Genomic DNA, 22,360 nt, shown 5'->3' on the forward strand with positions numbered 1-22,360 from the left:
AAGGAAATCAATTCAATACTGTGAGATGACATTATGTCCCAAGTTTGGTGAAGAAATATAGTACGGTTTTCAAGATCTGCTCCGGAAACGAGGACTAACGCCATTTTCAGTCTCAGTCAAAGTCGTTGCCATGGAAACTCGAAAAAATAACTTTTTTAAAAATTCAAACTATCAAAAGACACCAGTTCACCACTAGACCTATCAATGTGCAAAATATGGTGAAGAAATATGGTACGGTTTTCAAGATCTGCTCCGGAAACGTGGACTACCGCCATTTTCAGTCTAAATCAAAGTCGTTGCAATGGAAACTCGAAAAATATTTTTTTTTAAAATCCCAAACTATCAAAAGGCACCAGTTCACCACTAGACCTATCTATGTGTCAAGTTTGGTGAAGAAATATGGTACGGTTTTCAAGATCTGCTACGGAAACGAAATGTGACGGACGGACGGAAGAACGGAAGGACGGACGGACGGACGGACGGCACCCATTCCTATATCCCCCTTTCACTTCGTGGCGGGGGATAAAAACACACTTTGATTGATCCACTATGATTACTTGTCTACCTGACGATGCAGATGACAAACCCAATAAGCAAAACCTGACAAAAGAGTAGAGCTGTAATTATGATGCTGAACTTACAACTACTTAAATATCTTACACAGCCTGAAATGAGAATTGCAATTGTTATAGATACATCATTTAAGTTAATTACTACAAAAAATATAAAATAAATACAATCAATAATTATTAGTTACTGCAGTAACTGAAAGATACAAAATGACATGATTGACAACACACTGAAGTAAAACGACCCGTGAAGATTCCGGGGTAGAATAGGTCTTAAGCAACCCATGCTTGCCGTAAAAGGTGACTATGCTTGTCGTAAAAGGTGACTATGCTTGTCGTAAAAGGCAAATAACGGGATCGGGTGGTCAGGCTCGCTGACTTGGTTGATACATGTCATCGATCCCAATTGTGTGGATCGATGCTCATAATATTAATCACTCGATTATTCACAGACCGCCGTCATATAGCTGGAATATTACTGAGTGCGGCGTTAAACAACAAACCAACCAACCAAACTGAAGTAAAACAGCTAATTCATAAAACATGATATATATATCTATATATTCGTGTGACAGTGTCATTGTTTCATAGTTATTTATATAGTTTTTATATTCGGTACCAGTTTCCAGCCTGATTGCTCCGATCTGCACTGCGGTTGATCAGTGCTATTGTTTGATGGTGAGAGTCCAGGGTAATCTTTCGTGTTGCCTTCAGAGGGCAAGCTATTCTTTGCTCTCCGATTGGTCAGTTTTATCTATTATACTAACACAAGCACTTTGTAAGTCAGCCTACCGTATAGCTGCACTAGACAGTCACTGCATGAGACAGATATTGTGCCAGACAAAACTTTTCACAGCTACATCTCTGTAGCTAAACTATGAACAGTATGTAGGATGTAATATTTGTTTTAGTAAAGCATGTACAGTGTAAACATTATTTCAGTGTAGGTTATGATCGTGTGATTTGAGTGTATGAATGTATTTTAAGTCATATGTATATTATAAGCACACCATTCATGTTCATGATTTTCTGATATGATGTGAATGCGCTATATTTTTATGATAAAGGCGACATATATAAATATTTGCGTCCGCCATTTTATAGGCCATGTTCAATATTCAATATCATGGTACACGTAATGTTTGTTCCATGTGAAATTAATCAATATCATTTTAATTCACGTGTGTTGTGTATAATTAAGAGCATATTACGGCACAGGAAATGTTGTGCTATAGATTAGATAAGGGTATATTTATGTAGGTTTATCTATGCCATTCCATTTGAGTTTATGTTTATAGTAGGTTTAGAATAAATTAGTATGGCAGTAGATTACTATTTATATTATTTTATGATATTTATATTTAACTAAGTTAAAGTGACACTTATAGATGGATCTACAGGACAAGAAGTTCCAGTAGACTGTGTCTACTGTCACCCGAGTGCCACACACTAGTTATTGTTTATATTTCATGTATGTTTATGCCCCTAATGTGTGTGGATACTATTGGTATACAGTAAACTACGGTTATAACGAACACGCTTATAACGAACTGGCTGATATAACGAACTTACTTTATAGTCCCGACTATGTGCTATAGTTATGCTGTATAACGAACTACGGTTATAACGAACTAAAAATAGCAGTCCCTTTGAGTTCGTTATAACCGTAGTTTACTGTATTTCATATCATGATTAGTAATGTGATATTCTATTTATATTCATGTCCATGTATAAGCTATATATTTGTGAACTACATGTATGTATAATTTACATGTTGTACATATAAGTGCATCGATGCAGTTTCAGTAATATGCATCACAGAGATGAGTATTACGAATCATTTGATATATGTCATAGGTTCATGTGACGGGATGTAATTAATGATTTCTGTTTTTTCGTCAAAACTAACTTCTGAATATTATATATGGACAACACCATGATTAATGTGGTGAATGCATTTTAATAATTATATCAATAACTCTGATACGTACAATATTTTAATGTGTGTGTAACTCCATGATTTTTTTACTTATTTGCTGTTCATTATGTTACAGGGTAAATATCGATATAAATATATTTTTGGCTTCTTAGTCACGACTCAAACCCATCAGACGTTGGTCTTCCCTTTGAGTTTTGAATCACCTTAACCTGCTACACTCTCTACCACAAATATAGACCTTTCGTACGTTATTGTTGCTCTTTCGTATTTAATAACTTTCATTGATAAAGTTTTAGTTGGAATTAGTCTATTAGTCCCGCTGCCAGCTCATCGTATCCCAACTGCGAGGATCGTTGCTCATGGAACTAATCACTGGATTGTGTGGTCCCGACTCGATTACTTACACATCGCCGTTATATAGCTGGGATATTGCCGAGTGCGGCGTTAAGCAACAAACAAACAAATATTATCCGCGCAGTACGTTTTGTCGGGCGCAGGAAAAAAAATCCGGTATAGAACTGTTCGGGCGTTCCAAAATAGGTCTCCTATTCTACGCGGCAAAAGCGGTGTCGGCGATGAACAATCTGGCAATGGGATAAGCTGGTTCCCGGATCTCTATGCGCGTTGTCTGCTTGCGCAAGCTAGGATTGTGATATGAAGAGACGAGACGAGGCGAGGCGAGTGAGTGACAGTTCCCGTTTCGAAAAATGGACTTATTTCTGCAACTGATAGCGATTGTGTCATTATTGTATGGATCTGTCGTCGGTAAGTCGGTTAGAACAATTAATGTTGATAGATCCTACTGCAGACGTATCCATAGATTATATATAGATGGTGTTTTAAATGTAGTATATGTTTCACGGAAAGAGGAATGTCAACCACAAATGTATTATGTGATGGTCTATCGTATCATAACCTAAAATATGACTGTCAAACCATATCCAGTGACATTTATATATGGAGTTAACTATGCCTATTGAAAATATACGTTGACCTATAGGCATGAAATAGTAATAGAAAATACAGGATGTGAACGATATACAGTATACAACAGCATAAAGGAAATATTTTCCAGGTGGCGGATGTTATGCATGGAGCAGGTCATGCTTTCCCTTTTCGCGAACACCCTGGTGTCATCACGGATTTTCAGGGATACATTCATGTAATTTTCACCACTATTTTGCCTCTTAAGCCCAATGGACACACTTTCAGAAGATAATCAAGATTGAATATTTTCTGGCGTTGATGTTTTAAATGTATTGATTATTAATTATAAATGTGTTGAACAATGTCTAAAATATATAGGACTTTTGCCAGTTCTGGACACAATGGTTATGTGTAATGATGTGGTAAATAGTCTCTTGAATGAATGGATGGTTTTCATGTCAGGGCTTTAGGGTGTACAATTACCATGTCCATCAAGGGAACGACAGATTTAAGCCCGAAAACCTTACATCCTTCTTGCAATTGGTGTGTATATGTTAAAGTCCCGAAGTCATTTGTTGTTAATTCTATTATCATTATGATTATCATTTTAGATTATTCCCAAAAAAATTATATGATTAATACGTACATGATGATATATATTATTAATAAAATATAAATCTAGGAGCATATGTAACAGATATATCAGGTAGATCACTCACAATTACACAAAGTGGAGTAATGTGTACCAGGCATATTTAATTTAGAATAAAAGATAAAAAGTTTGTGCTTAATCTTAGAAGCATAATTTCAAAAATTAATACAAAAAAAACCACATAATTGATAGAAATGATACAGTTGGAAAAATATTTTTAATGTAGCTCTGAATCATCACACTCTTCTTTTCTCAATATTAATGGGGGGAAATTACCATAAGTAAGATTACAAAATCACCTGGTCGGCATTAAAATAACTGGGAAACTCATTGAACCCTACATGACATATATATGTTAAAGCTTTCATAACCAGTTTGCTAGCAAAGTGTCCTCATTCAAACCTGGATTTTTAAAAATATAATTTAAAAATCTAATATTTCGAACGGCTGTAGAAACATAAATATAATGTATTAAATGGGCAATCTTTTTCAATTTATCTTCCCCTCACTAACCCGCTAGGAGCACTGACCCGGCCGGTCCAACTTGAACTGACAGCGCATGTGCACGATACATGTTACTATCACACCTATAGACAGTAAACCAGTATAGCCTTCACTTCTATCGGAAACTTTCACGCTGGGGTATGGACAGTGTATCTTTTCACCTAAACAATGAACCATGTGTTGTCATGTCGTGCTATATATTATGTTTAGCCATTTAGCGTCACATCACATGGGTGAAAAGCCTAGTTAACTAACCATGACTGGTTACATTGTATATTTAACCACTCGAAGCGAGACGGTGCGGTCAGCTGTTCGTTCATTCCAGGTCGCTTTGTTGACGTGTTCAATCAGTACTGAAAATGTTGCTCTTGATGTTTGAATATCACACTTCTAAACATGAAGTATATATATCGTATAGGTGTCCACATCGATGTTGTATTATCGCCGATCAGGCCATATGCATGCATTTCAGTACAGCGGCTAGGTGAGGCGAAATGAGAAGGCCTTGTACAACGTAGATAACTTCGTCAGTATTTAACAGGTATGAAACTGAGGGCGGTGACCGAAACATTTCAAGACATTAAAAAAGAAACAGGCACTGACAAATTATGTCATCAACTCTATGCTATACTTTTTTTCTATTTGATCCGTGAAGATCCGGAGAAGAATAGGTCTTCGGCAACCCGTGCTTACCGTCAAAGGCGACAATGCTTGTCGTAAGAGATAGATAGACTAACGGGATCGGGTGGTCAGGCTCGCTGACTTGGTTGATACATGTCATCGTATCCCAATTACGTGGATTGATGCTCATGATGTCAATCACTGGATTGTCTGGTCAAGACTCGATTATTTACAGGCCGCCGTCATATAGCTGGAATATAGCTGAATGCGGCGTCAAACAAACATGACCATCATTTTTTTTTCTATTTACATCAAGAGATATCTTTGTATACTCTTGCATGTGTACTAGTCTCAGACTAAACGTGTACCAGTCACTATATAAGTACATATGTCAAACGAATAACATAAATAAATGCATTTATAAATATTTACATGGGGTGATTTTTTATAGTTAAATATGCATGTATGTCATGATAACAATATTTGATATTTTAATTAACATCATACTTGCTATATATCATAATATCAGACATATTACAGGTGTCTTGAAGTACTGTTGAATGCAAATCATGATAATATAGCTGTAGCAGGGTACTGCATGGGTTGAATGTTATTTCTTCTTCAATTATAAGCAAAGGCACGGACGTATAATAATCATAATTAATGTATCTAGATCCTCGATGAAGGCCTGTCAAAGATGTCAGTGTGCTGCAAATGTAGTTTCTCCAATTTTATAACATTGAAGTCCATGGTAGTATGAAAACTATTTGTTAAGCTTTGAATGCTGCAATAGTTGAGGATTTTTTGTGTGAAATAACACAACAGCTGATAAATAAAAATGTGTTTGCATTATTTCATCGATGCGATGTTACTCCAGACTGACAGAATTCCTCGCTGTATTTTGACGTAGAAAATGCCGTGGCAATATCTACCGTTTTTCATGGCGATTTTCCACTATCTTCCATCGTGACAATTCGTGATTTCATTGAAAGCTAAGACCTTCACCATGACTGTGGAATTTATATTTTTAGTTATTTCTTTTACTAAAAGCCTAAGCAAACTAACTAAGTCTAGTTTGCTTGAACAGCAGAAGATGAAGGGTTCTTTCGAAATTTAAACACTGTGCTGATGCATTGACCAATATTTAGTGTCCATACACACAATCATTGTGGAAAAGAATAACTACTAATTATAAAATTTTAAAACCTGTAAACAGCTGTAAATAATTAAACAATTACAAATCTATAATCAATACGCAATCATGGCGGTCTTCATATTTTTGGAATAAATTTAGAAATGCTTCGTGAAATTGTTCTAAAATCATGTATGTAATGTGGAACTAACACCGAAAATATGTATGTAGCATTTTATTGCTTATATATATCCTATCATATTCAACAATGCAGGAATGTTATTTAAAAACACGTTTTGTCAAGCCCATTTTCGCGCACCTGTTGCAGAGGGTGATTAAATTGCTGATCGACGATATCCATAGACGTATTACGTGGGATACACTTATAATAGTGAAACTTATCAGCGTGTATACCGCAGGATTATGAATCATGCCCATTTATATTCACTGTAACATTGAATGATGATTCTTAAATATCAACAAAAGTTCAAATGAAAGATACCGAGAAACTTGCATGTGGCGTGTTGATTTACAGCCTGGTTCCCTGGGTATGATGCGCTGGCGCTACACTGACCCAGGCAATGACTGCACAATGGCCGCCTCCACAAGACGAACAAACATGGCCGACACGCCATGTATTTACTGTAGAAAAACTCTAAAACGGGTGGTAACATTTTTTTCTTAGCATTTTCATAATGCTCTTCCATTGTATATGTCACGAGAATAACGTCCATTCTTCCATTTAGTGAAGGAAAACATTATTTAAGCTGTTTCGAGACTCGAAAGTGGTCGTCACATCGGTGAAATGTAAACAATGACACACACCCCATTTTCAACAGTTATATGTGCGTTAATATTTCGTGTCAGCTCAATGTTATCACGAAATCGTATACATAATACATGGAATTAAACGACCACGTCAATGAAATACCGTTAGCATCTTTATTTTAGCAAATCTGATTACGCAAATGTCGCCGATTATGCCCCGTTTTCTCCCATTGTAAAGTGGTGGGTTTAGCGCCCAGTATAATAACTAGAAAAAACAAACACTTTTGATCGGTAATAATGGTATTTGATGATAGGGTCTGTCATTGGTTCTGACGTTTGGCCTCTGAATTTTATTCACATGAAAAGCCATTTATATGGCATTTGTTTTCTCATTACACAATGAAATAAATCATGCATAGATCTAGTAATATTGGAAAAATAATTGATTAATTCCAATCTAGTGTTTTTTAACTATGTGGGTGCTTGTAAAAATGTCGGGTGTGAATGGCATAATAATAAAGAATATGTTCATTATTTTGAATTAATTTGGTACTGTGGCATACACATCCATGTGTATTCTCTTTTTCCCAGGATGAAAAAATCAAAATGTAACAGTAGTCATGGTGTGGCAATTAATCAACTGAAGACACTTAAGCATGAGGTTAAAGAAAACTTTATTATAAATTACACCATTGGCCGGTTTTCTAGGCTAAATAAATGATGACATCATATTACATGTATGTGATTAATTACTTCTGTCTGATCTACATGATTATCATGCTCTGAATGATGTCAGTATATGCTTTGAAACTGGCTTTAAGCCCCAAAACTATGGAACTCATAGTCAAGACAGGTTTAATTGGTACCGGTAATCATTACCCCTAGTTAAACAGTTCACAAATAAATAGTAGAAAGTACACATTTCTCCAGCTTTCATCCTCAAATATTACAATTTCTGTGCACTTTTAATGTTATGTATTACCATCATGATCATACTGTTTGTTTTTTCCTTTGCTTGAACAATAATGAAACTAAACTTCTTTTATTGAGTAGTTTATTTGTAGATAATTTCGTACACAGATATTTCATCTAACATGATGATTATAATCATAACTATTTTTCAATAATAATGGTATGCACAGTTCTTAATGTTGTTCTGTACAGGATAAAGTGGCTATATTGCATCAAAGAGAATATTCATGGGTGCGTATGCCACTGTACCAAATTAATTATGATCATATTCTTTATTATTATCCCATTCAGACCCGACATTTTAACAAGCACACACAAAGATCTTGTTCAGAAACACTAGATTGAAATTAATCCAATATGTATTCCAAAATTATTAGATATATTTATGATTAATTTTATTGTGTTATAAGAAACCAAATACGAAATAAATGGCTTTTCATGTGAATAAAATCCAGAGGCAAAATATCAGAACCAATGACAGACCCTATCATTAAACAACATTACTACGGATACTGGGCATTCAATAATTCCGCTAAACCACCATTTCACAATGGGAGAAACGGGGCATAATCAGCGACATTTGCTTCATCATATTTGCTAAAATAAAGATGCTAACGGTATTTCATTGATGTGGTCGTTTAATTCCACGTATTATGTATACGATTATGTGATAACAGTGAGCTGACACGAAATATTAACGCACATATCACTGTTGAAAATGGGGTGTGTGTCACTGTTTACATTTCACCGATGTGACGACCACTTTCGAGTCTCGAAACAGCTTAAATAATGTTTTCCTTCACTAAATGGAAGAATGGACGTTATTCTCGTGACATATACAATGGAAGAGTATTCATGAAAATGTTAAGAAAAAAATGTTACCACCCGTTTTAGAGTTTTTCTACAGTAAATACATGGCATGTTGGCCATGTTTGTTCGTCTTGTGGAGGCAGCCATTGTGCAGTCATTGCCTGGGTCAGTGTAGCGCAAGCGCATCATACCCAGGGAACCATGCTGACTTTATCATTCCAAAAGGAGAGTTATTGCCCTTTGGAACAAAAAGTTTGCCCGTCAGAGGTTAAAAAAAACTCATCGAAAAGAGAATTGAATTTGTTATCACATGCCATGTCATCATGAAAATTACTAGTTAGGAAGAGTCTTTTCCAAAACGTCCTCATAATGGCCGTCTGTTAGTCTTGAAGGCAAAGAGGGTGAAGTTTAGATATAGGATGAGACTGTCAAGGTAAGTGATTATATAGGCCCTCCTTTACTATTTTGTGTGGCTTCTGTCACACATTTTGCAGATAATCAAATGATGATCAAATATTACATGAACTGTGAAGGGGGACAAAGGATATTTTTTAATTCTTAAAAGCTCATATTCAATGCTAATTATTATGCTACATGTTATGGAGACGTTTGAAATGTGAATGACAATCATCAGCAAAATAAATTCTGAAAATTCCATTCATTATTGAAAGCACTACATTTATGCTACTTCTGGTTGAGGGGATATGTGTAATAATACAGTTTAAAAAATCTCTTTAAAAATAGGAACATCGACCCATTGCTTTCTGATTCTGCTCACAAATTTGAGACCCGTGAAGATCAGGGGTAGAAAAGGTCTTCAGCAACCCATGCTTGCCGTAAAAGGTGACTATGCTTGTCAAAAGAGGCGACTAACAGGATCAGGTGGTCAGACTCGCTGACTTGGTTCATGCATGTCATCATATCCCAATTACGTGGATTGATGCTCATGACGTCAATCACTGGATTGTCTGGTCCAGACTCGATTATTTACAGACTGCCGCCATATTCCTGGAACATGCTGAGTGTGGCATTAAAAAACAAACAAAACAAAACAACATCAAAAGTACGAGACTTAAAGGGGCACTGATCTAACGCAATTCCCCGGGACTGGTTGTTGCCTTTGTTATTGTTTTTTCCCAGTGAGTACCCGGATGTAGAGCAGAAATCTAGACTAGCTCGCGACCTCTGTTGCGCCATTCGTAAGCGCATTAGTCACTTTTATGGATACCGGTAGTAATAAGAGCGTATGGTCAAATTGATAAACAAAATGAAATACAGTTTTCGAGATAATAAGGAAATGTAGGCATCTTTGTGGGTAGCATCGGTAATGATGACGAAGTTTTGATAAGTCACTTGCTTGGTAATTTTGCGATTTTCGTTTACACTATCTTGACTTGCAACACAAAGTAAATATTTCACCTGAGCATTGCTTTTTTTATAGTGTGTATATTTTTTTACTGTCAAAATGTGTAACATATTTATTAAATGTCTAAATATTCAGTTATTTTACAAAGTGACTGAAAAACATTTCCATCTGTATTATTATAATAACGAATTCCAAACATTTTGATGTTTAATGTCATCACCAAGAGACTGAAAATGTTATGTTGAAAAGTACATTTCTATGTTGTTTGGCTTCTAATCCTACGTAATAATCTGTTGTGATGTTTGTAGGCCCTTTTGATCGTCTTAATCAATCTGGACAGATTTTTTAGTCAAAATGACTGAAATATTTACACATTTTAAAAATTGCCTGAGAGAATCACATTTTACAAATTGACGGTAATCTATACATGCTTACAAAGGAAATGACCTGTGAAAACAACGTCTATCGCGCATTGAAGAATTTCCCAACCAAGACGTAGAAAAACAAGAACGAATCGGTTCAAATGAAGGAAAACAAAATGCAAATACCATAATTACAACTTACCAAATTTATGTGTATAAATAGGCAGCTTCCTTATTCGAGGAATGTATCCTTGAATATCCACACAAAGGAATAATATCCCACTCATCTGCAGCTATACAAAATAACTTATTCGATGTCACGTGTCTTTGTAACTATCAAATATTCTAAAAGATATATATCGTTTCGGGTGTCAAGTCTCAAGGGTCGGCTGAGAAAGCCCACGTGAGAACTATTTTCATTACGTCGACGGTTCCTAAAAAATCCATTGAGTTTGATAACAATGAGCAACAAATCAACGTATTATCAGTTAACCCTTTGAACAAATTGTATGTTGTTTTTACATCGGCACTTCACGCCATGATATGAGTATATTCCCTTTGTTGTTAGTAAACCTAGACATGTAAACACTCACTTTTGACATATCCACTGTGCAAGATTACAGTGATTAATTAATCAACGTATTTTCTGTTAATCCTTTGATGACTAGGAACGATCCGTTGATTTACAAAAAAAAAGTAAATCAACTGATCATTCATCTCTTGCTGGGCTGCCACGTGCATATTACATAACCTCACTTCAAACCTGGATTTAGATTGAATAATTACCCCAGACACAATAAATGCCAAATGAGAACCTTTGTCAGGTAATCTAAGTGGTGCTACCACTAATTGTACCTGTAATAAATTCATTAACTGAGCATCAAGTGAATGACGACAAATACACAAGTGTAGGGTTATACGAGAAAACGTGTATGACAACAAGGGAGTAGTAATCGTATTACACAATCCGAAATCCGAAAATGCTTTCACTGCATGGATACTTTTTTTAGTATTAAACTATAACCATCTGGGGTATTTCCAAATGACGACTTCCGTTGAGCTCCGCCGTTCTTTTTGTCTGTTTGTTTAGGCTGAAGAAATTATTTAACATGCGCCCTTTGTCGAATCTTTATAGATCACAGTTAACCAATCAGTGTTTATGCAAAAATGCGTAAAACAAATATTGCCTCCAGCCTCCAAGTTTATTTAGCTGTCCTTGCAGACGGTAGCCCAGTCTCTGGTCACGCTCAGTTGCGTTGCGTATCATCCGGGTACTCACGGGGGGAAAAACAATAACAAAGGCAACAACCAGTCCGGGGAATGGCGTTAGATCAGTGCCCCTTTAATTTATGAGATATCACGACAATTTCCGCGATCCACAAATCAAGGTTATCCACAAATTTAGGTAATGGTTCTGTACACAAATATTAATTGTACTTTAAAAAAAGAGTAAATGACATCTTGACCAGTACCTGTTGAAATATCACATATCATAATTTATATTTGCAAAATATTTTGTTAGAAAGTAGTATTGAATAAGCTCCCATTGGATATCCTGGAACGTTTGCATTTTTTGTTCAATTCTTTTGTCAAGTGTGAGTTTTTTCAGCACCAAGATTATGGTGTTTACATGATTATTGTTTTGTTTGGTATACCAAAGTAAAACATTTTCCTTTGAAATATGAATGTTTATTTTCCCTTTTTTGAGAAGCCAGTTTTTAAACAACAAACAAGAAACAAACACAAGTTTGAAATATGATTTACTATCTGCTGCTAAAAGGAAATCTTAAAATTCCATTATTTATACATTTAACATGGTGGTAGTTAGTTATGGTACAATTCATGATAAGACTGGTACTCCATTTGGTTTGGAGAAGAAGGTAGGGACAATGGAGGGCTGAGCAGCTATAGAAATTTCAACATATCATAGGCTCACATGGACCTTTTGGTTCTGGTGAACTAAATGTCAAATTTATTATTTTAGTTTGTGCACAAACCACTAGTACCTTAGCCGCAGCTTCTTGCGCTTTATGTATCCTACAACGTCGTATATTTTATTATGAACTGTCATCACTTGTACATCGTACTCCATTTTTCTGCTATGGATCAGGTTACACTTTACCTATCCCACAATTCAATTCTTTGTCGGCAACGCATGCGCAAACCCATGCTTCTGACGTCACTCACTAAAGCCTATTTAACCCTTCACCTACCATCCGCTCATTCTCGTTCCTATCAAAGCCATCTCGTTTATGTAAATAAATTATGATATTATAAAAAAAAAACAACAAAAAAAAACAATGCCACACCATGCCCTCCCAGTTCACAAGTCATCTGGAGTTGAATACCCATCTGAATACCCTGTGGTCCGCCGCCATTACCCCTCGCACCAGACACACCTACGCCACAGGGGTGCAGTGCTACATCAAGTTCATGATCCGTGTGTACCTGTTCCCAATGGAAGCCGACACTCTGCCCCCAGTGCAAGAGACGTACCTCCAGTACTTTCTGGCCCACTGTTTCGGGGTCCTCAAGCTCGCCTATACAACAGTGAAAACATACCTGGCGGGTATTAGGTATACTTACTTGCAAGCCGGATTACATACTGTGTTTGATTCCCCAGCCTCTGGTGCCTTCGCCCGTATCCAGACTCTGATGAGAGGATACAAGAAGTTACAATCTCCTGTCAAGAGTAAGAGGCTTCCCATAACGTACGACATTCTCTGTCGGATCGTCACTCTCCTAAGACAGGGCGTCTTAGGACCCTACAATGACTTGAATATGGAGACTATGTGCACCATTGCCTTCTTTGGATTTTTACGCTGCGGCGAGTTTACCTGCTCATCCAGTTTCGACGTCGATGCCAACATCTGCGTAGAAGACATCACATTCGACTCAAATCGGGCCAGGTGCATCTTGCGACTCAAAGTGTCTAAGACTGACCCCTTTCGTCAAGGCGTACATATTTCATTGTTCGCTACGAAGAACCTGGTGTGCCCCTTTCGCAGCCTGACACAACTCGTATGGATCAGACGACAGAGTGGGGCACGTAACACCGACCCCCTCTTTGTGGACAGCTCCTTTACAGCCATTACCAGGAATACCTTTCTGAGATGGCTTAGCATTATTTTGTGTCGCGCCGGTTTTAGTTCCAGTGGGTATTCAGGACACTCTTTCAGGATCGGCGCGGCCACAACGGCAGCTCAAGCTCGTCTAGAGGACCACCTTATCAAGACTCTAGGACGGTGGAGCTCTGACTGCTTTACTCAGTAAATCCGAACCCCCGAAGCTACCTTGCGCCAAGCCCAGATCTCCCTATGTACTGTGTGACATTCATAAACTTGACTTCGACCTGACGAGGCGCCATAGTCTACCACGTCAGTTTGTGTATATATATAGATGGTTGTGAAGCATTGTTCTCAACCCATGTTTTATCATGACTGTTAGTCCCGTGTGCCATCGTTCTCTGTGCCAAAGCATCTCAGGATTCTTCTGTAGTGTCTGTAGTACCCAACCGTGTAGAGCACAGTATATGGAATCCACTACGTGCTAAGTGAGGACATACAGACATTCGTTCTCAACCCATGTTTTATCATGACTGTTAGTCCCGCGTGCCATCGTTCTTTGTGCCAAAGCATCTCAGGATTCTTCTGTAGCGTCTGTAGTACCCAACCGTGTAGAGCACAGTATATGGAATCCACTATGTGCTAAGTGAGGACATACGGACATTGTGCCATAAATTCCATACCCTTGCTACTGCCTCCCAGTGCTCGCTGTGATACAGACTATACGGCACGTGTACAAGGACTGATGCTATTAAACTTTGTTATAAGTCATTACATATTATTCCTTGGGGGCACTCGGTTGCTACACAACCTCTCTTTGGGCGTCTGTAGCCCCCAACTCATACCATATACCTCTCCTTAACTTAACACCCGGGGCTTCACGACCTCCAAGGGTACCTCTCCACTAATACTGGGATCCTAGATCCCAGATTAATCCACAACAATACTCGGGTTGACGACCCACTAACAAGCTATCAACCCAGGATCCACGATCCTCGGGGTACTCTTTCTCTATTCCTATCACTCGGGTTTACGACCCACTAGCACCAGCAACCGAGGTAGCCCCCGTTTGTCGCCAAATGTAAATAAATTATGATATTATATCGCATTGTTTGTTGTTGTTTGCTGCACAAAATGTCAAATTTATTATTTTAGTTTGTGCACAAACCACTAGTACCTTAGCCGCAGCTTCTTGCGCTTTATGTATCCTACAACGTCGTATATTTTATTATGAACTGTCATCACTTGTACATCGTACTCCATTTTTCTGCTATGGATCAGGTTACACTTTACCTATCCCACAATTCAATTCTTTGTCGGCAACGCATGCGCAAACCCATGCTTCTGACGTCACTCACTAAAGCCTATTTAACCCTTCACCTACCATCCGCTCATTCTCGTTCCTATCAAAGCCATCTCATTTATGCTTCTCCCACCATCCATCCCCTTCATACCACCTTGTGAGGCTGCCTTGGTTGCTCCATCAGGCAGGGCGTCAGTAGCCCCCAACTGGGCGTCTGTAGCCCCCAACTCATACCATATACCTCTCCTTACCTTAACACCCGGGGCTTCACGACCTCCAAGGGTACCTCTCCACTAATACTGGGATCCTAGATCCCAGATTAATCCACAACAATACTCGGGTTGACGACCCACTAACAAGCTATCAACCCAGGATCCACGATCCTCGGGGTACTCTTTCTCTATTCCTATCACTCGGGTTTACGACCCACCAGCACCAGCAACCGAGGTAGCCCCCCTTTGTCGCCAAATGTAAATAAATTATGATATTATATCGCATTGTTTGTTGTTGTTTGCTGCACAAAATGGTCAATATTCAACTAATTCTTAGACTTGACTTTCAAATAATTCTCCCAATGTTTTATTTTGATTGTCTATCATAACCTGAAAAAGATATATACATTGTATATCTTTTAGTTTCTTGATTTCAAATGTGTTGTGCCATTTCTACATGAAATATGGTGATATATGTAAACAGCAGTAAATCTAAACCTTTTGCCTGCAAACTCTTCTCATGAGCTTATAATGTAATGTAAACGGTTATCAAAAGGAATTTAGGTAAGAAGTTCCATAGATTTTAGATTTTAAAGGCATAATGCCACTTATTTTTCCTGATGTTCTTATTATTTCCAGAACTGTATTTCATTTTATTGATCAATGTGACCATACACCCTTATACTATCAAATTGATAGTTTTAAAAAAAACTTTTCCCGTGAGGTCACTTGATAACCAAATATGGGATAATAGTCTTGATCCAAATGTTACAACGCGTACACTTGAGCAGATATAACTCATGAATATTAATTAGACCGTTCACTACGTTAACAGAACCTTATTATAACAGAAACAAATGTATGTTTTCCATGTATATCTAAAATGATATTATTTGTTATTAATTGTCCGGTGAATTAAACAATTTAGATTGAAATAATTAATCATATTATGAATACGTAACAACTTGTAATGTGTGTGAAAAGTCGTACTAAAATACGTTATTTGAAGCGGGCATGGCCTAAATGCAAATGTCAGATTGGGATTTTAAATTTTCTGGAACCCTGCTATCAATAAAAGTGACAAATGCGCTTACAAATGGCGCAGCACAGGCCGCGAACTTGTCTAGATTTCATCCGGGTACTCACGGGGAAAAAACAATAACGAAGGCAACAACCACATTAATCTAAGATTATTCTAATAGTTTTCTAAATAATAGTAAATATAGCAGACATACAAGTATAAATTAATATTGCTGTTGGACTACGAGCAAGCAGTAAGTATAGCTGGTGTTTTGTGCTCTTTGTGAGGTCAACCTGCAGTCTCCCTCTACTCCCGGGTGCAAGAAGTGTAGCAGTTTCATTGTCACGAGACATCCTCATGATAACTGCACAAAGTGCAGAGGCACTTCTTTTCTTACACACCAGTGGGTGAGAAACCCATTTGAGCTGTAACTGGTATCAAACATATGTGTGAGATCAAATTCCAGGCCTGTGATTGGCTACTCCATGGTGATGACCTGGGGTCAGATGATGACGGACTACTTTCTTAAATGTAAGTCATTCATAGGTTGTTCGTGCTTCAGCCGAATGTTCACCTACGTCTGTAATGAACAACAGGACCGTGTAATTAATAATAAAAATAAACAAACTCATTCTCATCTGCGAGTTTGTTTGCTATTATTATCAGTTACATTATCTGTTGTTATGTCAACATTATCGTTTTTTCAGAGTGTAAATTCCCTGGATGCCACAGTGACACATATGTCCCTCCTCTACAACACTCACTTTGAAATTTAATAAAATTCAAAATACATCACGCAGACTAATACACTTCACAGTTTTGAATTCCCCCTTCTGTTTATCATTTACTGTCATTTTAGGCAATTCATTGTAAATCTTGCCAAATCATAATTCACTGCGTTACATAATTACAATATTTACTGTGTGTTTAGAAATCTAAATATCTGATATTTACTCGAATAATTAAAGAAGAAAAATAGCATATTAGCGATCAAGGGTATCAAATTACTAATGACAATTTTGAAACGTCGCTGATAAGCCTAGAATCGTTTAGAATGTTTGGGAAAATACGCATACACGAACGCCTAAGTGTATGTTCCTCCATATTGGATTGTGTTTGCAAAATGTTGGTTATGAGACGCCTGTCATAGCGACTGATTTATGACAACCATTGTCTGAAGAACATTTGAAGGCTAATTACTCTGTGCATGTCTCCATAACTTCATTGTCATTATGTATTAGGCACTAATCCATGTTGTTAATCCTCACCAACATTTCATTGTATATTGATCGTCAGCCAACCTGGGCTACTATATCACATCCCGTTAATAACTGTTATTTATAGTATGACATTTATTGCCTTAATTGTTCATCACCTGAGCTGTGTCGGTTCATCACCCATGTCCCATGTCCAGAGCGACGTCATTGTCTGTCCATTGTTGTTCATTACTATATATACACAGTAAAAAAAGTGTTGCACCCCCACATTAATACGTTTGATACATCACAACATTTAAAACGCCTGACTCTGGTTTTAATGGTAGGTATTCCTTGGGGATCTGATGTGAAATGTGTAATGTTTTCGGAGGGAAGATGATCACCAAAACGTAGCAATCAGCACGTGAATTGCATGGTGCATGACATTTGCAGATTGCAGTATCTTCTTAAGCTCAACATCGCCTATAAAAGATGTTCTCTGACAGCCCAGTTTATTGTAACCCACAATGCCGGGTAGACGATTGTCAGAAGCAGTCAAGTGGCAGATTATTGGCCTTCATGGAGCAGGTCTTTCGTTCAAGGAGATTGGCAGAAGAACCGGACATCACTACTCAACAATAAGCCGTTTGGTCAGAAAACACGCACAAACTAATGATGTAAGGAATCGCAGACCCTCTGGCAGACCACGTAAGACCACAGTTAGAGATGACAGAGCGTTGTTGAGGGTGGTAAGGCGTCATCCATTTGCTACAAGCACAACCTTGAAACGTCTTTGGCTTCCTCGTCAACAGTTCAGTACCAAGACCGTGAGAAATCGTCTTAAAGCTGCAGGGTTGAAGTCCAGAAGGGTTATCAAGCGACCTAAACTCACAGACAACCACAAACGACTACGTCTAGCCTGGTGTAGACTGAGACAGAACTGGAACTTGAGGTCCTGGAGAAGAGTCCACTGGTCGGACGAAAGCAGGTTCCTTCTGCATGTTGTGGATGGCAGAGTGAGAGTATGGAGGCGTCCTGGAACAGCTTATACTGCAAGAAACATCATGCCAACTGTACCATATGGAGGTGGATCTGTTATGGTCTGGGGATGCTTCTCATTTGATTGTAAGCTTGATTTAGTGACCATACGAGGCAACTTGACAGGGGAGCGCTACATCCAAGAGGTGCTGAATCCAGTTGTGGTGCCCCATTTTGACAATCATCCACTGGCCACCAGACCGATATTCATGGATGACAATGCCAGACCACATCGTTCACGAGCTGTGACCCAGGTTATCCACAAAAATGCTCTGACGCAGATTCCATGGCCAGCAATGAGTCCAGATCTGAATCCTCTGGAACATGTATGGGACATTGTGGGATGCCTGATTTATCGTCGTGACCCTCCTCCACAGAACTTGCGTGAATTGGAAGCAGCATTACACGAGGAGTGGCAGCAGCTGCCCATGGAGCGATTCCAACGTCTGGTGAGGGGTATGAGACGAAGACTTCAAGCTGTGATCCAAGTGCTTGGTGGAAGTTCTCGATATTGACTTACTGTGTTCGTCAAATCTCCATATGACATTCTTACCCTATTGGATGAATTTGGTCACTAAAAATTATTGAGATGTCACCATACTTAATGCGTCTTCGTTGTTCGTTCATTTTTCGTAAAAGTTCAGCATGAGATTATTACATGCCATAAGGTCATGGAATACCCCATTTAAGTTCATTGTATAGACAATACACTGGTTTGTTGGTATACACGAAATCCTGGTTATAATATTAATTCGGTTATCTTTACACCCTTTCAAAACACCCCTCCATGAAAAAGTATAGGGGGTGCAACACTTTTTTTACTGTGTATATGTGTTACCATTACACTGTTAGCAAGCTTGGTATTCCGAGTGCTGGTGTAGGGACGACCTCGAGCAGGATGTGCCCCTCGTAGGAAACGTCCTGAGGTGAGCTGGAGCTCCGCTCACCTCATGTATGCCTGAGCTGGAAGGTCCGCTCATCGCTGTGTTTGTGTTGTCAGAGCAGGTTTTCCGCTCATTGTGCAATTGTTGTTTATTGTTTACATGTTGTGCATAAAGCGTTCCAGGACAGTGATGTCGATTTTGTTCTTTATTCCCTCAAGAGCTAATTTCCCGTCAACATAAACATTGACATCTGGTGTTAGTATCTGTCTGGAGTAACTATTGAGCTTACCCCCATTCCAGTAACCACTCTATATGCCTACCATCCTGAAGAACAATCATCAACTCAAGTCATGAAGAGCAAAGTAACAAGATTGAAGAAAACACCAAGAATCTCTCCAATGCCAACTTTCTTGATGAAATTTCCCTTCAAGGTTTCATTCCTTCACAGGATAAAAGAAGAATACACACCTATCCCACAAAGATCCTGACCACAGCCCTCATCATCCAGATCCTGCACCATACAGAAACAGCCTCACAGGCACCTACAAGATGGACACAATATGTGTACAATATATCTCATTTGGACTTACTTATTTGTGTGTACTTACATGGACTCAATCCAGGACAAATATTGTGAGACTGTTGATAAGTGCCACCAGGTATGTTTGATTACAGCAAAAATGTGTCTTTCCAAAATTCATTTTGGTATATGTGCAATATACAAGCGTACTCCAAATTCCATGTTTACTCAAGCTAGATCTTTGAAGTTATTGAGTAGGGAATCTTTGAAATGTCTCCAGGCAGGGTTATCGAGTCACAAAAATCGTAATTCAAAACTCTAAATGCCAAAATGTGTCATTTGTTACAAGTTATTAATGTGCACAGTTTGGTACAAAATTGAATGTACTGTCTAGAACTTTGAAATCAGATTAGGGACATTCTTGGGTAAGCCAGCCCCACACATATGCTTATTGTATGTCAGCATTAAGAAATTAATGTTGGAATTAAGGATCTTTTTTTTTCTTGGGCATATATGTGCAAGCTCCGTCAAAGACACGGGAAGAGCACCCATTGTACTTAAAAGGGCAACAGTACCCACAAGTACCGTTTGAGTCGCATGGTAAAGTTAGACTCCTGGCTTCAAATTTCTTTATGCGTAATATTTGCTGAGATGTTTAATTTGTACTTTTTATGACATTGCTCATTATCATTATTCGATACTGAGTCACACCGCCAAGCCAGACTCCTGAATTCAAAACATCTTCAGTGATATATTTATTGAATCTGTGCAAAGCAGTAATCAACTTGTAGTGAAATTGCACATTACAAAGATCACTTTCAAACTGGCACTAAATCAAATTGGCTAGGTGATCACTTTCATACCGTCATTGCATAGGTATATTTGTTTCACAAGGATTTCAACGATATCATGAATTCATCTAACTGATTATGTTCACATTTGCACTATTGTTACCATTAGTGAAAAAGTTCACACATATCAATTTGGACTTGTTTAAGCTTGGGGTCCAAGCTTCACAGAACGGAGGGAAATTGTCATAGCGACTGATTTATGACAACCATTGTCTGAAGAACATTTGATTTAAAAGGTTAATTACTCTGTAGCCATGACATGTGCATGTAATTCCCCGTCAACATGCGTGTTGACACGCCTATTAGATCAGGCATATTTCAAACATGGACTCCATGCCGACCGTCCAGCCACTCGACTTACCGTATGATCTTCATGAACCGGTAGCTCCCAAGCCAGCCATATGGACTACACGGCATCATCCAGGCAGACGTTATACTGACCGGTCAGCCACCGTTACTCGCAGACCATCGCAACCCGCAACCCGCACATGGGCTAATTATACCAGAATCATGGGGTAGACGAGGAGTACTACAATTAGCCACCCCCAATGGGACCTACCCAAGGTCACACAGAGGCAGAAGCGGAGTGCAATCATCAGAATTCGCCACCCCAGAAGCCGGAATATGGGGGATGTCATGCTCCTACATTGTCTCAACACATCCATCAGACATTACCCTGGCCCAGTTACGCTGGCAAGGTAGTAGACCAGATGTCTGACAGCCTACTCAAGCATGATGAACGACTACCTTTACCTCCAATAAAGTGGAAGTTATATGGGAAGCACAAGGCTCCACTTCAGGAATTCCCAAGTATGGTCGATGATTTCTACAAGTTATTACGCAACCCCAATACTAGCATCATGTTACCTGTACCTACTACGCGGTTTTAGGATCTGACATCGGTTTCCAGATACTCTATTGGCGGTTAATTGGTTTGTCGCCAGAATGAGACACATCATTCCACCATTACAGCCATCCTATGAAGAAATAACTAGAGACACACCCATGACTGTTAGGACTGATCAAGTCGGACTCATCCATCGCCGTCTAAATACTATTTTTAGAATGCAAGAAGTCTTACTCTCTTCCGAAGTCTGGATGTCTTCACAACTCCAACAGCGTCAACAACTTTTAGATGAAGTGAGACAAGACACTGCAGAAAAATTCCAAACTTCAACTATCAACTTATTTGCTAAAGCCCTTGGATCATCATATCCTCAGAAGCGTCCCAGGGACTACAAATCTTCGTCATCCAAACAGCCAAAGAAGAAGTTTGTCCCCTCCACGAAAGATTCATTCTCAACCAAGTAGGGGGTATGACAAGCGACAATCTTCTCAGGAATCTTTTCGTCAGCCAGACTACAAGAAACAAGGATACAATCGCCGTGGAAGATCTGGAGGCAGAGGCAAACGCAGGTTCTGACTCCCATACCACCCCCTCCGACGTTATGGACCCTTTCGACTTGGTTATGTCTAAGGTCTGAGATTTACCGTAATATGCCTGCCGTCTTTCAACATAATGCCGACTCTGGCACCAGTTGGAGGGCGCCTTCTGTCATGCGCCAAAAATTGGAAGCAAGTTACTCCAACCACTGGATACTAGATGTCATGGCTCATGGGTACAAGCTACACTTAAGGGGACATCCTA

At 38.6% G+C, this 22,360-nt stretch overlaps 1 protein-coding gene across 1 annotated transcript in view; it reads left to right on the top strand.

Annotated features, from left to right (window-relative positions):
* Window positions 1-3,174: 3,174 nt before the first annotated feature.
* The window catches only part of LOC139458200 (uncharacterized), a 92,078-nt gene continuing 72,892 nt past the window's right edge, over window positions 3,175-22,360 (top strand). Inside the window, exon 1 of the mRNA XM_071239549.1 lies at window positions 3,175-3,273. Within this exon, the coding sequence (XP_071095650.1) occupies window positions 3,216-3,273 (58 nt within the window). The 5' untranslated portion in view covers window positions 3,175-3,215. The remainder of the gene's footprint in view (window positions 3,274-22,360) is intronic.

The sequence above is a fragment of the Haliotis cracherodii genome, unplaced genomic scaffold (genome assembly GCF_022045235.1).
Source record: "Haliotis cracherodii isolate W230 unplaced genomic scaffold, xgHalCrac1.p SCAF_12, whole genome shotgun sequence".
In the NCBI taxonomy this organism is placed as follows: Eukaryota; Metazoa; Mollusca; class Gastropoda; order Lepetellida; family Haliotidae; genus Haliotis; species Haliotis cracherodii.